The following is a 24,606-nucleotide window of genomic DNA, read 5'->3' as shown; positions in this document are numbered from 1 at the left end:
GTTCCCCATTGAGGCACCTTGGCATCACCCAAGCCATAAGCTGACTTCGCAATGGGCAAGGCTGAAAGCAACTTCATCTTATTTGGAAGTTGGCTTTGAGCTGGATGAGTCCCTTCAAATCTGAATCATTCTACGGGCTGGTGGTATCTTCACTTCTGGGAGAGACTGGTCTGGTGGTCAGGCCTCCTGGCACTGACTCCAGCTCTGCTCCAGACTAGGAGGCAGATTCTGGAAATAAATTGCCCTGAGCTTTAGCTTCCCTTCCTATTATATGGAAATGACAACTGCCTTATTTCCCACCAGAAATGAGCTATCAATAGTAGGCCTGCTTCTTGTTCACATGTAGGCCCTTTCCTACTGGAAAGGGGGAGTCAATCATGTGCAAAATCTGTTCAACTCCAAAGGTTTCAGAAACCACTCTGAGCTTTACTGGATTTGAACTCGGGCTGTTAGATGGCATAGTCTCCGCAATCTAGGGATGCTAACAAGCTTTGGAAACAACCAGACCATCTCCAGCCCCAAGGGCCATGCTGTAGTTAAATCAAGAGCCTCCAAGTCAATACATGGAATCGACAGACTGCAAGTTGAAGCTGTGAAAAAGCATTTAAGACAGGCATTGAAACTCTCCTCAAGAGTGTCACACATTTTACCAGAGCCCATTTGCTACCTTTCCAAAGTCTCTGGGGTCATGCTGTGAGTTAGTGAGAGGGTTTTTTTGTTTGCTTTTAAAAACAAAAAAAAAAAACCAAAACAAAACACACAACAATGTGGCAACAGTATATGTAGCGTTTGCTGCTTTGATGAAGATTAAAGGAATGACAAGGCAGAAGATGAAAGTCTGCCTTATAATCCAAATGAGAGGGCAAAAAGCAGGGGCTGTTTTAACAGGAGTTTCATCACTGCCTGGTGGTGATGATGATCTTCCGAGCAGCTTAATGATCCTGCTCTCTCTTCTAATAGTGGGAGGTGCCTGTGAGAGGAGAAACCCTGATCCAGAAGAGAGGAAGGCCAAAGGTAAGTGCATATCCCTCCCACCTCGAAATCCAGCTTCTCACCAGCAGAAGTCACCTAATCCGAGTTGCCTGTACATGTGCGGTAAAACATTAATGCTGGGTCCAGTGACGCACACTCTCTTCCCCTGTAAATAATGAATTTACCCACCACTGCCCAGACAATATAAAGTGATTAAGGGCTGCCCAGCAGTACTTTTAGCGCATGTTAGATTGCTTTGACCTGAGGCGAACCCGAGGACTGCAAACATCACCCAGTTCTCAAAAGCCAGATTGCATTTAAGCACGGAGGATAAACCCTCACTAACTCACCGAGCAGGGTCCCCAGACCGACCGGCTCCCTGGAAAGCTGCAGTGAGAGAGCACAGAAGTACCCAGCTCAGCATTCACCTAGGCGGGGAGGCGCTGGCAGAGCAGATGGCCCGTCACCTGGATTTGGGTAAGTGTCTCTCTGCATGCAGCACATGGCAAAGTGGAGATGGAGGGAGCTGGTATAAGATTCCCTTTTCCTTGAAGAGCAGAGTAGCCTGAAGGACCAGGTCTATCAGCTAGCTAGCAATCTGTAGAGGCATTTCTGCTCTAATTTATTTCTCCTACTGTCTTAGGCACAAAGACAAAGAAGGGACCTACATTACTACCATCTGTTGTTACCTTCTGCAAAAGCACTTCATCTAAACAGACACTGGAAGCACAGATTCAACATGAATGGGAGAATAAAAAGATTCAGGAGTGTACCACTGCTCAGTTGTTAGGCAGAGAGGAGAGAGGACTTTGGGACCAGGTATTGGCAAGATTTCTGGAGTGTGCCCAGGTGCCTCTTGTAGTGCCTTGACTTCCCCATCTACAAGGCACAAGCAACATACCTGCGCCTGCATGATCCAGCACAGCGAGGGCTGTGGAACGCTTACAGAGCGTGACTGGATGATAGCTGCAATGGCAAAGGGCAATTAGCAAGCCACAAGGCCAAGCAGCACAGGGAGAATATGACAGATCTGGCCTTCTGCCAAGGTTTCACATATAGTAACATATCAGACTTTCCAAAGCCAATGACAGCTGGACACCACGCTGAACTCCTTGACTCCACAGAGGTTCAGAATCTGGTCCAAGCCACCACAGGCCAAGCAAATCCTGCATTTGGAGACTCCAGGAATTTCTGACCCACACCTTGCTGGGGTAGCCTATCATGCTCAGCCAGGTACCCAAGTCCATGTTTCTGTCTCCGCACACATTTTTAATGCAACTCACTCCCCTACCCTTCCTCTGCCTGTGGGTTTCTTGCTGCAAGTCTTTGCTAAGACACCAAGAGAAGATAGAATGAAACACACTCACAGGACCTGTTGAGCTAGGTTTCAGTCCTCTGCTGTCTCGACAACCCACCACTCTGAGCAATCCCACTGCCTCTCTCCAGATCAGCCTCCTGGCAGAACACTCACAGGAATCAGCCTCCAGTCTCAGCTGGGGAATTATACACAGTGTTCAAGCCACCCAGAAATAAATTATTCAAAATATGCCACTGTGCTGGCTTTGAAACCAAAGCCGCTCCCCAGAAAGAAGCCAGGGTAAATAGAAGCTCCGTTATCAGCAGCACTGACAAGGAAGGAGATGCAGCACTGAAAGTGAGGAGGATAATTACATGATTAATGAGACAGCATGGATGGCAGGAGATGCCCTCCATTATGCCACAAGGCTTAATGCAAAGAGATGTGTTTATAGACTGAGCCTCCTCCAGCTCTGCTTCTTCCTCTTTTATTATTTATGTAAGTGCATTAAGACTAATGGAAAGAAGCTGAGGCACTCTAAAAAGTGGTGGGGTTTTTTTTAGGTGGAAATGTAATTTTTAATCTTGATCCAGCACTGGGCACCTTGCACATTTCGCTGGACAGATGTCCTCAGCTGCAGCAACAGGCGGGGCAGGTTATGGCCCAGACTGGCAAGTCGTGTATCTTACATCACCAGCTCAGCTCTGGTGCTGACCACCTGCACGGTTCTGAATTGTGGACAAGGTGAAGCCTACAAGAGATCACCTAGTGACTGCCATGACCAAACCCACCCTAACAGTTAAAACCTTTTCTTAAATCCTTAGGCAAGAGGGTTAACATAACACTCTTTCCAGGTCTGCTTGTCAACACTGGCCCGGACATTATTATATGTACAAATGCCCAATCTCTTGCTCTCCCCTTTGAATTCCTCTAGTTTTTAGGGCTCCCCAATCTCCTGAGGCAATGAGTTCTGCAGTCTAATTAAAATAAAACACACTTTTCATCTGGATGGTGTAAGGCATTAAATATCAAAAGCTGAAACCAGCAATACCCATACTACCATGACACACAATATTCTGATTTGCCACCACGTAATTATTGTTTATGTCTTTTTAGTCATCTCTTATTGGAGAATCTCAAAATCCTATATCAATATTAATTACATCTCTCAGGGCTTCTACAATGTGAGGGGACATAATGCATAAGCCACTTCATTCAGAGCTGAAATGCAATACACTTTGGGTGGGATGCTGTATTTATTTGGACTACATAACTCAATAGAAGGGACAGCATGCACAGTCAGCCTCACAGCCTGGAGACAGACAGGCTCTAATCACTACTGCTACAAGGAAAAAAAAACAAACCAAAACAAAAAAAAAAACCCACAACCAACACACAACAGTCAGAATAACTGTTCAGCTGGGGCTGTATTTCAGGCCAAGTTTCTGCAGTCAGATCCCTGCTTACCTCCAGGCTAATTAAACATACACAAGCATTTCTGTAAAATTCACTGCTATTGACAGTCTCCTGTCTCAGCAGTGTCTGCTGGTACAGATGAGGCAGATGAGTCGTCTTATTCAAAATGGGGTTTTGGTTTGATATTATCTGGAAAAAGTAGCATAGGTGAAAGCAAGGCAAAAGAGTCATTAGTAGTTTAAATGTTTCTGTTCTGTATTTGGACAAAAGCCCAGTGAATTATCTCTATCATACGATGATGATACACCTTCTGTCCCAGCAGTAACTCTGGAGAATGTTACACAGCAGCTGCTCAGGTTAGATAGTTTTGAATCAGCAGGTCAAGGTAACTTGCATACAAAAGATTTTAAAAAGCCAGTACTAACACTGATTTTCTGCAAGCCTGGAAACACTGCAGGAGCATCAAGATCTGCTTTTTACCTTTCTTCCAGCTTTGAATCAGCAATGCAGCCCTTCCAACCATGGCTCCAAAACTCCTGTCCAAACATGGTGACAGGCACCCGCACCGTTCCCAAAACTGCAGGGCCATGACAAGAAATTAATGGGACAAAGCAGGTCTGTCAGCCTAATAGCAACCCACAGCAAATGAACAGATGACTGATATTTAGTAATACATAATTGAAGGAGGACTGGTCTAACATCAGTCAGAACAGGCTACAGAAAACAGATTATGTTCAGCTGATATTATCTGATGAGAATACAAACTTGGTGCAGATCATAAGACAAAATTACTGATATAACTGATTTCTGCAGGGCATCTGACATCACCAGAGAACCCTGTGTTTGAGGACTTACTGTGACACAAACTCAGGCTGTCACACATTCAACATGCTAAAGTCTGGCTATTTGACAGGTCTCAAAAATAAAACTAAGCTAGAGAGCCACTACCACATGGAGATGCCACTAATGGGGTCCCATGAGAATTCATTCTTGCTCCTACAGAATTATCATTAGTGACCTAAGAGAAAGCATAAGTCAGCATCATGCTCACAGATGAGCTAAAGCAGCAAGTTACTAAGCATGAGCTGGGTCTTTTGGTAAAGCTGGGTGCTTGCAAACAATACATATTACAGTAAAAACAAATGGAAAGCCATATGGCCAGGAGCCAAGAATGCCAGCCAGCTTACAGGATGGGGAATGCCATCTTCAGAAGCAGCCACTCTGGGGAAAAAATAAAAAAGCCTTGTTTGTTACACCGAGTGCTCTCAAGGTAACACTGCCTTCAAAAAAGGAAACATGACCAGCAGGTTTGTAAATGAGGTGACATTATCTCTGCATTTGGCACTTTGTTATTGGTATAGTCTGACTGGCTCCACTGACAGGCTCAATTCATTAGCTTATGAAAGGGAAGGTTAAGCAATTACTTGATCACTGTCCAGAATAATCACAAAGGGAACAGAAATTTGGCAGTAGAGGGTTCTCCACTATGACAAAGATATAATCACATCTAGGAGCTGGAGGTCAAAGCTGGGCAGCTTCAGATTAGAATAAGTTGATTATTTTTACTATTAACAAGTGAAACATCTCACTCACTTCACCAGAAGTTTTACAATTGAATTGCAAGTTTTGCTAGGAGGTGAGGTATGGCCGAGGTCAAGCAGAAGACCACTCAAAATCTTCTGGCCTTCATTATGAGAGACTAGACAATCCCAACCGTTCCCTTCTGACCTGACTGCAAGTTATTAGGGCTCAGAAAAACTTAAGCCAAGCAGATGCATTTAAAGCCCCAACTAACAACTGCCATAACACACGTATAAACAGAATGACCCACCTATACCAGAATTCAAACCACGCTTCTGGTTCGAACAACCACCACAGAGCAAAACTACTAAAGAGACTGGGAAACATATTGAACTCATACTGATTTTACATCTGGCTTTGCTCAGTCATGGGGACTAGAAGCTACCAAAGAAACTCATCTGCTTTCCAAGCTAAACTGGAGCAGAAAATAATGTCAGCTGTGTGGAGACAGAGGTATCGCATGATTCCCTGCAATGCCTTGTAGGCATCTGGTGTTACACTGCAACAACATAACCTTCTCAAAAGTACTCCAGACAGGCTGGTTCCAAAGGGAGCCCGGAGCTGGGAGTATTAATTGTTACTCTAACCTCTATCATTTAAACACTTGAGAGCAAGCAATCCTGGCTTGTGTCTTTTCAGGGTGATCACAGGGGTTACAACTGCAGTAAGGAGCCAGACTGTTGGAAGCTGTGGTGGTTCACGTTGTTTCCTTAGGAGATATATCCAAATCAGTCCTGGATGACACCCAGACTGCAGGTTCCCTGCATGGAGGACTGCAAAGGAAAGGTCTGCAGTGTTTGCATTTTTCCAGCATCTGCTATGTCAAATATACTTTGGTTTAAGAGTAGAAGAGATTTGTCCAAGTGCCAAAGCTGCACAACCACAAATCAGAAGAATCAAGCTGCATTTTTGGCTTCTTATAGGCCTTTACTGGATACGAGACACAAACGCAAGGCAAGGCACAGTGTTTTTAGAGTTCTCTTTGCCACAGTTTTCAAATAGACACAAAATTTGTAAGAAATTTTAAAGCAAATCATGAGTTAATAAAGACTCCACAACAGGAATGCAACTAACTTCACAGGAAGAAGTGCTGTCCGTGCAGGTTCCCAGCCCAAGCCTCGCGGCTGGAGCGGAGCAGCTCTCCCTGCAGGTGACGAAATGCAGGGCTAGCCTGGGGCTAGCTGTGCCCTGCAAGGTGCAACGTGCCTGTGGGGCCCAAACACAGTGAGTAGGGGATCCCTTTTACACACTCACCAGCTGACGATAAACCATCCCACAGCATGGGTTGAAATCCCTCTTTTAGACAGTTATCAGAGGAAAGGCTCCTTCTCACAGCATTGACAAGTCCTCACAGAGCCTGGCCCTGCCCGAGCAGTATCAGGGCTCCTCGCTGCCTCGGGAGACAGCAGCGGATACTCCCTTCACAGCCTCCCACACAACAGAGCACTCATCCTGTCAGTCAAACCCGCTCTCACTCACAGAGCCCCTCTGCTTGCCTGCCTCCACCTCGTTTCTGCCTCCTTTACTGAACTAATCAGATTTTTCATGTGTATAGGGCTCACACATGCTTTAAAGAGCACCTGCTTCCTCTGACAAGCCTGTGCACTCTTCCCAAGCTCTAATATTCCCCTTTTACTTGAACAGACTGGCTTGAATGCAGTTTAACCATTCAAAACTGAAGCCCCCATGGGCACCCACAGGCAAGCAGACCTCCCACTTAGTTTTCCTGCCATGCTGCCGCAAAGAGACCTGCTCCTTCAATAGCATGGGGTGATGCCTGCATGCCGCCAGCATGGGTGTGAGCTGTAAGGGGCCAGGGGCACAGCAGCCTTTGGCAGAGGCCTGTGGTCCATATTTGCCACGTCTGCATCACAAGCACAGGGTCGTGGCCACATTGACACTTAGATACAACAAGTGCTAGTTACTACAATTCACAAGCTCTATTTCCTGGGCGACCCCTAAATCACACATTCAAGGGCAGAGATGGCTTTCCAAAACTGATATGACCGAAATGCAGATGATTAGAAGAAGGAAGCAGAGAAGGCAAAGGCAACAACCATAATTAGAGAGCCAGCATAATTAAGAGAATGCATGTTACACTCGTCAGGAATGAGGAAATCAAAGAGACCCCCAAAAGAGTCACCCAAGAGCTGCAGCCACTGTAAACAAAGGGGAAACAAGCCAGGAGGGAGAGACAGAAAGACCAGACTGGAAAGGAAGGTTAGGAAACGGCAACACTCTTTGTATTCATGCATCATGCTGCATCTCTGGGAAGCGGGAAGAGAGTGAGGGGAAAAAATCTTCTCACCTGCAGGGTAACTAGAGAGACAAATCCACCCAAAACAGTCCCATTAATTAGCCCTTCAAGTGGGGCCAACTTCTAGCAGAGCATCCTCACGGAGCACGCTGCAGACTGCTGTGTTTCGGACGGTCACAGAGAAGGGAGTGCAAAGACACAAAAGGAGGACTGCGGAAGGGGCAGGAGGAGAGGGCAGCCCAGCCTGGCTGAGAGGAAGCCCAGATGAATGGAGAAAGGCAAGCAGGGAGGTGAATGAGCAAGAGGTGATGAATGGTAGGGAGGGCATGGAAGTTTTACACAGGGCAGAGAGCAAAGACAGACCTGAATGGGGAAGACTGAAAGATGCCACTTGAATAGAAGGGGGAAAAAGGGAGGAGAAATGAGGCAGAGAGAGCACTGAGCGGCACAAAGTGAAACAGTGCAGGCAGAATAGCTTCCCACATGGACTTGACAAGGCCTTAGAGAGAGAGAGAAGTAACCCAGCACGAACTTTAATCCAGGAGCAGAAAAGCTGCCTGGAGCAGACGGTGTTACCATTGTCTGTCTCTGTATAATCCCTCCAACACCAGGCACCTTCTCTGCTCCCAGTCAACAAATTCTCATGAACCCAAAGCAACTCCAACAGCAGCCACCAAAGGACAGAGGGCCCCATCACAGGGAGCTGTAGCAAAACTGAGCCAGTGACATGGAAACAGCCGATGGGATAAAGCACCAAGATAATTACAAGAAGCAGCCCAAGAGATGCAAGTGTAACACTGCTCTAAAGGTGGGGCAAGATGCAGTTTATATGTGTGACACAGAAACATTGTTTATCACCAGTGTTATTTGCAGGGCACTCCCATTTCTAAAGCCAGGGTAACTTTTTCAAAACAAAATTTTTCCAAGTAAAAACTTGGAGATTTCAGTCATGCCAAGATTTCCTGTCAATTTGCCTAGGCTTTGAATACTTATTGTTTAGGAGAAGTTCCCTCAGATTCTACAAGGCCAAAACACTGGACATTACAATTTTCATTTTTAAAATGTTTCATTAGAAAATTGCATTTATGTTTATGTTAAGAGCGCCCAGATGGCTTGGCTCCAGTCAAATTAAATATTTTGCTTAAAGGGAAAGAAAAAGCATTTTTCCCAATCATTTGGGGAATTACAAACATACATTACATTACAAACTCTACATATCATTATTCACCCACCTCCACCCTTTTCACAGCTGGGGAAAATAAAGCATTTAGAAAGGACACATCTTATTACTTGAATTTCACTGGCAGAGTTGAAAACTGGATACACTCCCATCACTTTTGGGTGTGCAGGTTTAGATAGGCCAAGGTATCCATTATCCTCCTAGGTCTATCAGTCACCCATTACAGGATCCTGTGCCAAACCTAATTTTCCCAACTGCAAAGCAAAAGATACAGTGACTCACTCTAAAAGGGCCAGCATAAGGCCTTAAATCATAGCCCTTTACTTCACGCTCAGAAAATCTTTCATATTTGTCAGGAGCAACAATTTAAAAAGCTAATTCAGTGTCTGGAGCTCATGTTTCGCTTGCTCACAAATAGACTCCACTGTCACACAAGCTAAAATGAGAGGTCATAGAAACCCAGTAGAAGGCGGGACACACCCCTCAAAACCAAACACAATGGGAAGGAAAACAAATTTAAATCTAAGACTTGACCCTACTTTGCCTTTTCAACACATCAGGGAAGTCAAACATACAAATTGGCTTTTAAAGTGTTGCTAGAGGAACCATGAGGGGCCCATCTGTGCCTCAACTTGAGGCTCTGGTTCTGCCCCTTCTTTTTTTGATGTTTCTTGCACCAAGCAAACATAACAACATCAATGCAGTTAATTTCAGGCAAAAAATGTGAGCATCCTGGAGTCAGAGCACAGGCAGCAATTCATCTGAGAAAAGACATGAGGATTCCCCCCCCGAGTGAAACAGCAAAGGAATTCCTGAGAAATCTGGGCTGGATCATCAATCTCTCTCAGAGAGGGTCCAAAAATATAGGACGCAGACTTAGGATCTGGCCGTTAGCAATCAGGTCTTCTAGCACATAGTGCATTTTGAAATGATAATTTGTGCTCTTTATGATTCACAGTGGTAACACTGCCGGCGGCTCAGGATACAGAGTTCCACTTTATGAATTGGGAACTCAGGGCAGAGAGGTGAAGTAATTCACCCAAGGATGCAAGAGGCTTAAAAGACTACTGTAGTTGAGATGAGCTGCCTGTGCTTCAGCCACCTCCATGAAGCATTCCTACATTGCCCCCTAATAACCGACTAGTAACAACTGGAGATTGCCAAATACTAGAAGGGGGATTTTTAAGGAGGGGTGAAGGCAGAGTAAAGGTCAAAGCACCCCCAGGAAGTACGCTAAGCTTGATGATATCCACAAGCAACAAGAAAAGATGTCCAAGAGTGAGAGTCTCTCCTGGAAGCAGGAGGGAGATGAAGAGATCAATGTTCGTTCACACGGGCACACGCACACACACAGCAGTGGCAGAGGGTCTGTAAGGGTCTCCAGAAAGGCTGCTCTGCCAAAGCTGACAAGCTGAAACACTGCAACTTCACAGGCCAGTTGAGCCCATGAAGAACCATTACTGCAAATAGAAGAGCGTCTTGCTTTTCCATCTGCCAGAGATCATGTTACATATGGCACTGGGGGGAAGGGAAAGAGAATATGAATAATTCTCAATTCAGTGAAAGAAGTGTGAGTTGTGCAGCTGCTGCAGCGCGAGCAAGCCCTAGCAGTGCTAGCTATTGCTTTGGGTCAAGAGATCATACCATTCCGGCCTGCTTCCTGACTTGTGCTTCATCCCAGCTGCTTTCCTCTCCCTTTAGTGCCTGCCTGCAGGAACAGCTAGCTCTCTGGAAGAACTGCAAACACAAGGAGGAGAGGTTACATGTGCCTGAGGGAAGCGACAACACAAGGCAGGTCATCGCCTAAAGCATTCAAGCAGGGTCAACACCTACTAAAAATAAATACATAAATACACACACATACACACACTATACAGGAGAAGGATTTACTCAGATGGGACAGCCAGGAGCTCAGGCATGCTTGGGCTTCCCTGAATCTGCATCCCTGGAAAACTGGCAGCTATTACAACTGTATCAGGCAGACTTGTGCTGCCAGCGCCTGGGAGCTGACAAGTCCCCCTCCTTCCAGGAAGGGCTGCTGTAGCACCCATGCTGTTAGGGGCCAAAACCATCGCTCCATCCCCATCCCACACCCAGCCTGGGAGCTCTAGTTCTTTTCCGCTCCCCAAATCTAAGTGTCCGGTAACAGACAGCCAAGGCAAAGCCACTACCGCAGGCTGGCCAATCTTCTCATGCAAATGAACTCAGGGTAGTTGGGACAGTTACAATGAATCCCTGACAATGTTTACCTTTGTGCACACCAGTGGTAAATATAGACTGAGCTGCTTGCTAAGGATGGGGGGTGAGGGGAGAGCTGCACTGAGGGACAGCATCTCAGCTTCTCAGAGGATGATAAGGAAGTAAGCACTGTTTAAATGCAAGGATGCTCTCAGAAGCGTGGAGCTGATGGGCAAGGAAGGAGGAAGACGCTGCAAATAAAAGTCACCGGCTGGAAGTCTCAAAAATATTCAGGGAAGCATAGCCACTGTGGCAGGTCCGTGGAGCTGTCCCCCTGCACGACAACCTTCATTCCACAGACAGAAAACTTCCACAGGATTCATCCACCTAAGGATCTCAGCCCACAGGATTCAGACACCCAAGAAGAGCTCCCACCAGAGCCAAGACAGGACATAGCACAAACACCCCACGCAGAGCAATTGCTGACAATCTCCAGGCTGCGAGCACGCAGGGGCGGGCTCTGGCTCAGTCACTCCTGCACTGATGGCTTTGCCTCTTGGTTATCTCAGCACGCTTCAGCCCCATGAATCTCATATATATGCTCTACTTTTGTTGTAGCCCTCCAGGGCCCATGCAGCAGCCATGGAAGAAACCTAAACAAAAAGCAATCGCCCCCTGAAATCCTGTCATGCAAACAAGACTCTTCCCACCCATCGCCACAAGGACTGAATGGAGAGGGACTGAACACCCCCCGCCCACCCCTGCCTGGTGGTCTTTTTGTCTCGTGACCTTCCCCGCACAAACACAACCCCACAACAATCAGACAGGCAACATAATGCGCCAGTGCTGGCTTTCCCAGCCCTTCAAGGAAAGCTGGGGAGGGAAGGGGGGAGAGCTGGGGAGAGCTGAAAGGATTTGGGGATGAAGAACGGATAGGATGGGCAAGGAAATACCCAGCAATATTTTAATTTCTACTCGCATAGTCCCATGAGCCAGGATAAAAATAGTTTTAATGAAAGAAACAAAAGAAATGTTATCTTCAGTGGCTTAAAGTGACATGGGAATACCAGTCAGTGGGATTTTCATATGAAAAAAAACCAAAAAATAAATCCAACAATGCTTCTAAACCCTGTGAACATCTTTTAACATTCCCTCCAAGAAGCCCACAAAATTGAGCCCTTTGGTGCGAACTCTGCTGGTTTTACTTGGCTACGTTTGAGATTTAAAGTCTGAGATGGATGAGATATAAAAGTTTTCCTTTAGACTGGGAGAAGGGAAAAGACTTTTTTTACAACAGCTGTAGCTGTAGACAGCATCAACACACATGGAAACCCTCCCTGGTGTGATAGCTTCGAAGCACAGAAAGTTTCTGCCAGCCTGTCCTAACTATGGAAAAAGAGAGTCAGTCATCACTTGTGCTACTGGCAGCAAGGAGGAAAAGTGCCTCCAGGCTCCAGATTGTCCTTGCAAGGTAACAGATACCCTTTGGTTACTGCAGGACACACATCACCTTTGGGAAAGAGTGACAAGGGTCTCCAAGGACTTGTTAGGAGCAGATCAGGAGACCAACGAGGCGAGGGGAAACTCCTACCTTCTGAAATGCCAAGGGATCCTCCCCTGCTCCCCGCGCGCATACAGGAAAAAATACAGACTCCACAGGAAAGCAAACCAAATAAAGCAAAAAAGAAATATCATCTTTCAGGGCCTGGATTCAGTGAGCTTAGCAGGGCCCTCGGCTACGCTTCAGGGCACTGGAAATACATACTAAGTACCTTTACAAGGAAAGGAGGCTGTGATTTCGCCAAAAGCTAAGATCTGCGTCCCATGAAATCCTGGCAGCTGAGGCAGTAACAGAAAGCAAAGCTACGGGAAAGCACTTGTGTGATTTACAGACACATTAGCCACCCGGGGAGCATGATACAGTAAGAAATGACATCTCAACTCCTACTGCCAGCACCCCCCACAATGCTGTTATCTTTATCCACATCCTTGATTAAAGCACTGCGATCGCACAGTGGAAACCACCTGACGAGCCAGGTATGAATTCCCCTCCATGCGATGGTGCAGCTGTTGTAAAGAGACTGAAAGTCTTGACAAAGGCCGCGTGTAGCAGCTGGGTGCAGGAGGCCTCTCCCAAACCCAGCACGCAGTGCCCCAGGCCACATCTGGCCAGCTGGCCCTGGTGAGAGGGCGCGGAGCTGCAACCGACTCTTGCCTATGTCCTGACATGAACCGGAGTAACTGGAAGAGCAGCAGCACTGAGTCCACACACAACTGGCAAACTTCCCACAGCAAAGATACCGTCTCCTGTCAATCCACTCCAGCCTTAATCCTCTGCGGAAAGATCCCATCAGCACCGTGCTAAGAGGCAATCTTTCAAGCCAGACGCTAACAATTAACGATAGCGAAGATGAGGGAGGAAGGGACAGATGGAGAACAGATATAACCAGGCTCTGCTCATCACACTGAGCGACTTGGAGGAGCTGGACGGGAGATACACAGACAAGATTTTTAGCCTTGCTCAGCCCTGCAGTAAAGTACTACACATAAGCACGCATGGGACAGCAAATCTATTGCACCCCCAGAGACAGATGTAAGCCAGTGACAGTCAGTCACGGTGCTTGTTCTCACTAGAAAGGACGTAGCTGTGGCCCAGCTGTGAAGCTGCTTTGGGCTCTGCAGGATTTCTGTCCCAGGTAGGATAGGCACAAACCTCCTGCTGGTTTGAGGAGTTGCACCCTGAGTCTGGGTATTTCCCCAGCACGGAGGGGAAACTATTTGTGACTCAGGTCATTCCACTGACAAAGATTTCAGCAGAATCCCTCTTCAGAAATGAGATTACTCAGGCAATAGCAGGATCTTCAGCACAGCTAGCAAAATAAGGGTGTTAACTGGAAGCTGGCCATCAGCCTCTTCACCGATCAACCAAGAGAGGGAACACAGCTAGGAAGCAAGCCAGTCCAGCTCCTATGGCCATCTTCAACACAGAGCACACTCTTCCCTTAGCATTCCTATGCTAGAAAATCTCACTGCATAGATAACCGCTTGTTGTAGCAAGTAGGGAAGTATGACAGACTGGGTTGCTTTGGTGAGATCAATTTCTGTCCTATTGCATAAAATAATTTACTTTACATTAGTCTTTATTATGGCAATGAAAATTATATGGCCATTTTAATTGACCAGTGTTACTTGCTCCAGTTCTCACCCCTAAAGAGTTCAGAGGCAACTAAAGTAAAAATTATTTCAGAAACTGCCAGCTGGTGCCACCATAAGCAGCAGCTCCTGGTGAACAGCTGCTCCACTCACTCTTACCTGCCCAGGCCTTGGGGACCTGGTCTCAGACAAGCTGAAAGTGAGAATCCCTCCTGCACCAAGGAAATGGGACAGTCTAGATCACTTTGATCCGTGGTGGGGGGCTGATGCAGAAGGGGGAAAATCCTCGAGGTCTTCTTCAGTCCTATACATCTTACCATTCCTTTACCTTGGAGCCATATGAGCTGGCTGCTGTGTGCTACAGCCCAGCCCAAGCAAAGGAGGCCAGAGCTTTCTGACAAGGAGCTGGTGGTGAGAGTGGCCTGGCCGAAGCATCCACAGTGCAACGCTGCCTTCTGCAGCTCCAAAGAGTGACTGATACCCAAAGATGCCAAATACCTTCAGCCGCCACTGAATTCACCAATTTGAGATAAGACTCCCAAGAACCCTAGGCATTGACTATTTGAGAGACCAAGCCTCCAGAAGAGAGGCAGCTGGGTTTTTCCTGCATACTTGCCTGATGTTCTTCAAACAAACACAGCAGCTTTTTTACAAGTTGAAAGATGGGCTTACACCAACCCAAAGCAGACTGCAAATCCCTACAATCACAACTACCTAGCTTCAGAGGCAAGACATCATAACCAAGCACACCTACTTGCCTCTAGGGGACTTTTTTTTTTTCCCCCAGACACCATAGTGTGGGGAAGAAGTGCCATGAAGGTGCCACCCACACCCCCAGCCACCCCACACGGGTACTTCACCCTGGTTCTAATTCCTGCTGCCCACCCAGCAAATCTGGTTCCTTTGATCGCCGCCTTCTCAGAAACATACCAAACCACGGTCATTTCCTCAGGCTGCAAAATGGAGACACAGTTCAGTCTAACCCTGGCATACGCTCTTATGAGAACAGATCAGTCAGAGATGGACGCAGTATCCAGAGAGCTGTACATTATTACAGTAACGACAGACTTTTCACAGACAAACTCTGCTGCATTGAAATCACCAGCATTTAGAGAGGCTGTGGCCAAGGAAGATGCTAGCAAAGAATTTTTTCCCTGACATGAAAGATGCTGGCTGTTAGCAAGGCTGGGATCCAGCACTTCACATTAGAAAAAATTAAAATAAACCATAGAAGCCTTAGGGAAAAAGGTCATTTGAGCCTGGATATTCCTTTCTCCTTGGCACAACTTTATGGTGCGTATCACAATATTCTCCCTGCATATGTGCTACTGCCCCTTCAGCCCAGGCTTGCATAAGTGATGAAGAGCTGAAGTATTTGTCTCACAGTGCTAAAGGGAAAAGCAAGAAGCACCAATGTTTTCAGAGTGCAGCCTCAGTATCTGAGGGATCATCACAACCTTATGTGCTTGAAAAATGAAATTTATCACACAAACGCTCTACCATGGAAGGGGTCCATGTTGTGTGAGCTTCCTTTAATAAAACACTCAGCAAAAGCAATTCAATATTTCTATGTCTGCATGCTTAAAGAAACAATGTAAAATTAAAATCAGGGGAAGTCCTTACCCTTCTGAAATTGGTAATGAAATTAGCATGGGGCCCAAAGGAAGTAAATGAGGCCCCTTCAGAGGGGCCAGGATTTCATCTTGTGTTTAAAACCCCACAGTGGCAGATCTGTACTTATTTTAATGACCCACCAAATCCTTTTAGTCCTCTACATCCCTCCATGAAAGCCTAATAATGAAAAATTATCTACTAAAACTTGGCTTTTCCTGAAAAATAGTATCTGAACAGATCTCCAAAGACAGATATTTCTGTGGACACAGTGAATTTGGACTGCAATGCTGTGCTTTCAGATATCATTGCATTTCACATTTTCACAGCTTCCTTGGAATAACATTTGATACAGAAAAAGTGTAAGTGATACTCTTAGACAAAAGAATAGCCAACCCTCTCAAACCACAGGGCCTCCCCATTTGTATTGCTTTTGTAACAAATATAGCCTGAGCCACAGAATTCCAAGTAAGAGATCCTCAGGCGACTTAAAAATTCAAGCAAACCATTGCCATGCAATATTAAATGCTTTCATTTTTATGAGCATCAAATTCCACCTATTAATGGATCATTCATCCTCTGCAGCTACCCATTTACATATCCAGCCTGCAAGCTGCTGAGGGGCCAGTGGACACGAAATATATGAATACATTAAATCTGAAAGGAAACTACCGTACATCGTAATTCAACTTAATGATCACATTTTCTTTACAAGCAGCAGCAGAGTCCATGCCTGATAACCACACACCCTGTAAAGGCACCCCAGATGCAACGAAGCGCTGAACCCTCTACTTAGGGGCTGTAACTGTGACGCACGCAGTGTTCACAACTGAGTCACATTCAAGCCCTGTGCAAAGAGGGAATTCCTTGGAGTTACATTTTCACCAAGTCACTAAAACCCATGCTATTGTACATAGACTAAATTCAAAGGCCTGATCCTCGCTGTGGAAGACAGTTTATCTGAACATACATTAAAACCTTGGAACAATTTCTCAGCCCTTTTGCCAAGCCAGGCAGTATTACCAGCTTTAATGTACAGCACTTTTGATCTTGTAACAGCTAGAGTGGTGCTGGAACATCTATTATTCCTCCTGGAACAGAGCCGTGCTCTGCTATCACACCTCCAATTCACTCGTTTTCTGCACAGCTATCTAGAAACAGATGTAAGAGAGAGCTTCTCAGCAGCATGTACCCCTTCTATCATCCCAGGGAGGTGAATGACCCTCTCCAGTGCCCAATCCAGGCCAATTACAGCTATGGCAAGAAGAAAGGCTTCTATTTTAAGCTTGTTGAGGAGGTAACTGGGTGCTGCAGGCAGAAGGATGGACATGGAGGAAAGCATCCTGTAAACTGGTGCTGCTTTTTCTCAACCAGGCACCACCATGCAGGTAGACAGCAGCTTGAGGAATGAGGGGCAATTCCACAATCAAATGGATTCCTTCCTTTTTTAGGTCTGTAGCAGCCTGTCCCCCATTGTAACAGGATATGATCACTAATCTCCTTATTCCAAGTTCCCACCTGTGAAACTAAATCAACTGATACTGGAGAACAAGCTTTGAAGTCCTTGAAGAGGAAGGACTACTGCAGTGCTGAATAAGGCCAATTCCCTACAGCCCACAGCCTCTGCAGCGATACAAGCGAAAACACTAAGGTGCAGAAGAATCAGGCCCTGAAGGAAACTAAAAAGCTCAGAGAAAAAATGAAAGAAACTGGACATGGAAAGTTAATACTGCTTTGAACACTCAGGTGTTATCAGAAAACCTTCCCAAAAGTGACAGAACTGCAGTTAGCAATCAGAGGCTCTTGGTCTGGCATCCAGGCTGTAAGGCAAGACCCACACCTCCTAAGAGATCCAGCTGCAGGGCTCACCCAGACCCATCTCACAGCCACCAAGCTACAGTAATTTTGCAGAAAGGAAGGACAGGAGCTGCTAGATGAGCAGTGGGGAAGAAGCAAACACCACTTGTTTATTCACAGGTCTTGCTACTCTAATTTATTGCTTGTATCAGATGTCACAGTGATAAGTACCTGTTTAAGAAAAAAAACCCAGGAACAGCAGCAAAACCACCCCCCTGCAGCTAATCCAATTAAGACACAGGATAAAGTTGTAGAGGTTAATCAGATCTGAGACACTGGGTCTCTCTCTGCTGCTGCTTAGTGACATATCTGGCGAGCAACACCAGTGAGATGAAGGCCAGGCAGGAACACCAACGATCTAGCCTGCCCCAGGAGATGAGTGCTGCTCCCCTGCTGCACCAGGCAGAAAAGAGAGGAGCACGCTGCAAGGCAGTACTGTGGGTGGTCTGCTGGGCTGAGCTTGGCTGCCCATTAAGCCTCATCAGGTGCCAGGATGCCGTGACCGACAGGCTGCGTTAGGCAGCCCTTACAGCAAAGGCCAAGGCTACGTCTGCAGGGTGCTGCCAGGTTGGTAACCAGGATAGGAATTTACTCAGCAAGGAAAAATTCTGCCCATACAGCAGCAGGGAGCTCCTTTTACCTTGTGTTTCATTAGCTGCAACTCTGTGATGACCAAGGCTGCAGCAAGGCAGGTGAGGGCTGTCCCAGCTCAAGGGGCCACCAGCACAGAGACTACTTGGACTGTCACAAATAGCGCCTTCAGCCTTGGGAGCCAGAAGAAAGCTGAGCTGGGGTTTGCACTGAAACAGCTCCACCAGTGCCAGAGGGACAGACACAGCAGGGTTCAGCACTGACTGGGGAACGTTGCTCCTGTCACACACAAGGCATCCAGGCTACTGCCTAGCCCGAAGTCCTGACCTAAAGCTAGTTTCCAAAACTGAATATGTTGCTTTCCCCAGCTCAAGCCTGCCTGTATGGTCAGATCTGCTCTGCCTCTCTCCCTCCTCCTCCTCCTCCTTTTAGGGCAAAAAGAAGCCAGCAGTCTCAGCCCTTATTGCTCAAACAAGTGTCTGCACCTTGCTGGTAACAACTTGCTCTCCCCATCATCACACCCCTGGCTGCAGGACAGTCAGCACAGGACAGACCTGCTCTGGAAAGCGACCTCCCCCTTTGACCCATCGGACTGGGCTGAAGCACAGAACAGCCCATGCAGTAGGGTAAGGAAGAAACATTTTCTATACCCATTTCTTCTGGGCAGGGAGAACACTTGGACCAGAAATTCATCTTCTCTCCTGGACAATACATGCCAGCCTTTCAAAAAGGACAGATGGAGTAGTGACTCCAGTGGGATGATAGAACTGTAGTAACAGCAAGATGATGATGAAAGGTGTGTAAACACCGTTCTGCCAGTGATGCTGCTGCCTTTGGTTGCCAGAAATGTTGTTTCAGGCAAATGATTCCTAATCCAGTGACCATCATCTCCCCTCCTGGAGGGGAACTGAGTCTCTTGATACTACTCTACCACACTGGACTTTGCTAGACTCCTCTGTTAAATTGTTCCTCCTTCTTGGCAAATTCTTCACTCCAAGGACAGTGATTGCCATCGTTTTTCAGTTTCTCAAAGGAACTAAGATCCTAGCCCCAAAAATCAGAACTCTTGCCCTTCCTGTAGGAAGTTTTATCCTTCCTTTAGAGACAAGGAGTTTTATAGCAATCAGCCATGAAACTTGTCAGGAGAGAAACTACATTTTATACTCTGGACTTGAAACACAGAACATTTCAGATTAAAAATAGCTCCCTTTTTCACTGTCTGCCAGATCAGGGAGGGAGGTGAAAATCCACAGGGACTTGATTTGATGCATGAAAAAGCAGAATTCTATAGCAGCGAGTATGCACACACACTTATTTTAGGTCAAATAATAGCTGTGCAATAATACTTAGCTCAGCAGAGAAAACCAAAGCTTGGGATAGACTCATGCTAGCTGGTACTCTGGTACTGAGTACCACAACAATTCAAGCTCATCCATCAGAAAGAGAGGGGGGAAAACTTAAAAAAAAAAAAAAAAAAAAAAAAAAAAATTTTTTTTTTAAATCTCATCACATCACAGTTTTCCTGCCTTTAAGATGGTTTCACTTTCAGATTCCAAATACCTGCTGCTGTATCAGCAATCACGACAAGCATCTTACCAAGATATGAGATGCTCTGTCTGCGTGACCCAGGTGCGGGCAGCACACAACCGTCCCCCCACAGCAGGTAGTTCCAGATCAGGCTCCCTCATTCCACAGCCATGTAGTGGGGCAGCAAAGGGACCTGGTACAATATTCAGCCTTCCTCCCCTCCCTTCTCAACAGGGGGAGAGGACAGGCCATGCACTGCCTGCAGCTTTCTGAGGAACGGCAGCTCAAGCCTGTGTAGCTCAAACATAGCAAACAGCTGCATAGCTTACTCCAGAGCACCCTATGTTCTGCAAAAGGGCCAGCTCTGCTCTTTGGGGTGATGAGTTATTGATCAGAAAAGAACAGCAAAGCTGCATCATGTGTCCCAGTGATGGTTCTACACAAAGCTCTGCCACCAGATAAATTGACAGACCCTAGCAAAGGAGAACAGGAATCAGCAGGCACGGCTTTGACTCTAAAATACAGGCAGTTAGACATCCAGTATTAAGGGCTACCGAGTAATGCAGGAGCAATGGGACAGGAGGAGGGTTACTTCAGTAATGTGATTAAGCGGGAAGAACAGCCAGCCATTCCCTCCCTCCAAATCGGTGTAGGATGACAGAGGCTGGATCATCTGTACAATGTTGATAAGTCAACATCATTGGCAAGGAACACAATACCAGAGCACTCGGAAACATCCCTTCTCTGATGTCACCATCCCAACTGGCACACACAGAGCACCCTTGTCACAGCAGGTAGGTCCTGAGCAGGGCTGACTCTTTGCCTGCCAACATCAGAAAAACACCTTGGTGTTCCCCCTGGGAAAGAGCTTGTTCAGCTACGCGTCACGGGTAGCTGTGATGGTGAGCAGTGAGCAGAGAATGACCTCAGAAAGACTACAGCACTCACACCGCAGAGAGCATCTTTCCTCAAATGAACTGCTTCAGCTCGGGTTGGGTGTGCATAATTCAGGCTGGTTTAGACTACAAGAAGCCATCCAATGCAGCTTTGTGTCAAACCTCCACCCACACATCAGCTACACAATTAATAAGGATGAAAGAGAACATTATCCCAAGCTGGTATTCAGATCCTCAGTGATCAGTAGAGCTTGTTATATTCTGTTCGGCCTTAGGAAGTCAGCAAAAGGAAAATACTTCACGCATCGTACTGCATGCTTAGTCATTAAATGCAGGCTTATAAGCCCATAAAGTCACTGCTGCTTGCAAGTGTGGAGTAATTTTTTGCATGAACTAGTTTGTTTTGCAGTAGGCCCAAAAGTTAATTAGTTTTCACAGTTTTACTACTCCACATGGTCAAATAACAGCCTGGAGGTTCTCGTCAGCTGGAACCGCATAAGGTCCAGAAAATTCTCACTGTGCTTTTCAGGACTGTATACTAGGGCCATAAATCAGCAGCTGGCAAATGACTTTCTGCCCCAGCTCTTCTTGGCCACCAATACCAACCCTAAAAGATCCCACAAATCAATGCAGCAACCAGCAGCTCTCAGCTCAGGGGCAACAGAGGGAATATGGCTGGAAGATGCTGTTTCAGACACATATGACAATTCTTTGGAAGCCATTTTGGCTATCACCACCCTGGAAGATGTCACCCAGTGCACCTGTCTTGTTGAAGGGGACCATGCAGCATTTACACTCCAGCCAGCTTCAGTTTGCATGTATAACTATGAAGCTATGCTGCTGCTCTCTCCACCACAAAAGCCGTTTCCTGTCACGCCTGACAGGTAGATAAACTGGCCATTGCACTCATTCATAAAAAGGCATGGCTTTGGCCTCTCCAGGTGCTGTAGAAGGCAATGACTGTAGGCAGGAGGCTCCCATCAGGTGAAGAGCACACAAGCAAGCCAGCATGCTACAGCCTCTGGGATACAGACTGACTGAAAAGCATTGCAAGAACAAAAACCTCTGATGGGGTTGCCCAACACTGGAGAATCCTCTAGAAATGCCAATGTACACTCTAGTTTATAGAGCTCTAGAGGAGACAACACCAGAATTTTTAACATGTTGAAGGCACAAGAGCAATCCCGCACACATACACATATGTACAAGACACCCCCAAACAGTTCCCAGGGCTGGCAAGTCCAAGCATGATAAAGCAAACATGGAGCTCTATAAAGATTCTTCAGACACTGTATTTAGGGTGGAAGTTATTCCTCCAGCCATGGTGTCCAGGCACAGCTCAGAGACCAAAGATAGCAGCAGCAGGACCATCTCCCATGCTCTTCACAGCAGTCTCCCCCAAAGGGGCTGCCTAAATGCACCAATCAATGCAAAATAAACGCTTCTCCAAAACCCAAATACTATTGTCAGAGGACACATGGAGGAAAAATGTTTGCGCCTTCCCTGCTGACGGGGAAGAGAATGACCCAGAGACATAAATCCAGTGATAACAAGTCTGTGCAAAAGCAACTCCTCTATTAGCAACCAAGAGGAAGTAGCTGAGGGAAGAGGCAGCAGTTCAAATGGAAGAAGGAACCACGATAAACACTTTCATTTTCCTCCCCAGTGCAAACAACAAGGCTAAAAAGCAACGTCCTTCCATGAAGGCCACTGCCTGCAGTGAGGAAAGGTGCTCAAGGGCCACTTCCCATTGTTTCTCAGTGTGAGAGTAAGTGAACGTGTGAGAGGAGTGGCAGGAAACCAGTGGAGGGAAACAAGTGCCTGCCTGTTTCAGAGCCAAGGGGCAGAACTAAAAACCCACTTTTTTGCTCTGCAAATCCCTTAGGGCACACACTGTTCTGGTACCAGCCCCAGCAAAACACACAGTTGATGTTAGACATATAATGGGTCCAGGACCATTGTCACACTTGTTTTCAAGCGCTTTGCTAGACCAAGTCAGAGCACATAGGATCAAGTCCTCCAGTAGTTTTTGTGAAACTTCCCATTTTTCACCTTTTATAATATTGATCCTTTCTCTGCCAAGAGGTGAGCACGGCTACGTCTTGCTGGCTGTAGGCTGTCATTGACAACCACCTCCACTACAATCGTACATCACAAACAAGCATGCTACACAAAGCAGGGTCTCCATCATCACTGGTACCTAATCGTGAAGGATCAAAGAGTTGCTTCCTTGGGGAATGCTGCCCTGAAGAAGTGCATGAGACCAGAGGTTTGATGGTACTCACAAACAGCTTTGCCTCCAGCAGCCTCGTTTATTTTTTTTTCTCGGGAAACTTCAGAGTATATGCTACTTACAAAGTATGTCAAGTATCAAAGAACATGAATAACAGTTCCTAGGGGTAAGATTGATCTTGCTTGTTTAACATCAGTTTAATAGATCGTTACTCTTCTCACCAGCAACACAGGGTCACTGCAGACAGCTGTTCCTAAGCAACAGGAACAAATACTAAAAATATATACATTCTCTTTGTCTTGTTAGTGCTGGGGTTTTAGTTTTAGAGTTGAAGGAATTCAAGGTCCAAGTGAGACTTCTGTGCATTCTCTTCACGATTCCCTGGCACAGAGAACAACCCCACACTACAGGCACAGATAATTAGTCACCGCTAATTAAGGTCACTTCCAGAGAATCTACAGTCCTTTACTGGTTTCTGCTTTCTTAAGAAGGAAGAAAGGTTCCCACTGGGAAGTTCTGGGTTGGTCCCAGAGCAGCTGATGAGAGTGCAACTGCAGCCCTTGCACAAGACACCTGACATAACACAGGGACGGCCCAAGGCAGAAGTCAGTCTCCAGGCTCCTCTACTCCAACACAGCATCCAAAAGAAACACTTGACAGGCTTACAATTAGCTGGATGGTCAGATCTCATGGAATCCTTTGGATGGCCTTCACCCCATACAACAGAAAGTGAAAGCCAACTTTTCCAGCTGAAATTACTGTCAGAGAAGTACAACTAGCCAGCTGGAATCCATCCAGGGCAGAGATCATGACTGATCTCAAAAACAAGTATCAGGACAGGTGTGTCCTGGTTTCGGCTGGGATAGAGTTAATTTTCTTCCTAGCAGCAGGCATAGTGCTGTGTTTTGGATTTAGTAGGAGAAGAATGTTGATAACACGCTGATGTTATTAGTTGTTGCTGAGTACTGCTTATGCTACTCAAGGACTTTTCAGCTTCCCATGCTCTGCCAGGCGCACAAGAAACTGGGAGGGGGCACAGCCAGAATAGTTGATCCAAACTGACCAAAGGGCTATTCCATACCATATGACGTCATGCTCAGTATAGAAACTGGGGGGGGGTGGCCAGGGAGCAGCGATCGCTGCTCCGGAACTGTCTGAGTATCGGTCGGCGGGTGGTGAGCAATTGCATTGTGCATCACTTGCTTCGTATATCATTATTATTATTATCATTATTATACTGTTACTATTAGCATTACTATTTTACTTTATTTCAATTATTAAACTGTTCTTATCTCAACCCAGGAGTGTTTCTCACTCTTACTCCTCCAATTCTCTCCCCCATCCCACTGCGGGGGGGGGGGGGGGGGAGTGAGCGAGCGGCTGCGTGGTGCTTAGTTGCTGGCTGGGGCTAAACCACGACAACATTCAGGACTTTCACTACACATTTCACCAAGACTTATCATCTCTAGTGATAGTATACCCCCAGTGTCACCACAGGTAGCTGAATCGGGGGGATACCACCACTCAGGAGACTAGGAGAGGAGAGGGAAAGAAGTGACTGCCCCAAGCACTACAGCTCTAACAGGCAAACATTGCAAGGTTTGAATCACCTAAAAATCCAGAGCATTCAGAGATCAGCTTTCCTCAGCAGCCTGTATGTACAACAGTGGAAGAAAACAACCCATCACCTGCACCCCACCAACTTTGTCTCATGGTGTGTTGGTACCAAGCCAATTTCAGACCAATACATTGTACGATACCTAGTGAGGAGGCAGAAAGAGCTCACAGCTTCCTTGGCTGCTGTCAAACTCAAACACGCCCACTGCTGCATTTAATTTGCAAATGTGCCCCAGTACT

General features: G+C 46.5%; 1 protein-coding gene across 2 annotated transcripts in view; it reads right to left on the bottom strand.

Moving 5' to 3' along the window:
* RHBDL3 (rhomboid like 3) overlaps positions 1-24,606 on the bottom strand; it is a 67,407-nt gene that overhangs the window by 32,214 nt on the left and 10,587 nt on the right. Inside the window, exon 3 of one of the 2 annotated variants that reach the window (XM_075719996.1) lies at positions 10,348-10,431. The exons of the other annotated variant lie outside the window; for it this stretch is intronic. Within the exon in view, the coding sequence (XP_075576111.1) occupies positions 10,348-10,431 (84 nt within the window). The remainder of the gene's footprint in view (positions 1-10,347; positions 10,432-24,606) is intronic. 2 annotated transcript variants of the gene reach the window in all.

This window comes from Pelecanus crispus, chromosome 12 (assembly GCF_030463565.1).
Source record: "Pelecanus crispus isolate bPelCri1 chromosome 12, bPelCri1.pri, whole genome shotgun sequence".
NCBI classification, from domain to species: domain Eukaryota; kingdom Metazoa; phylum Chordata; class Aves; order Pelecaniformes; family Pelecanidae; genus Pelecanus; species Pelecanus crispus.
The sequence above is the reverse complement of the archived record's forward strand: the minus strand, read 5'-3'. Positions and strand labels throughout refer to the sequence as shown.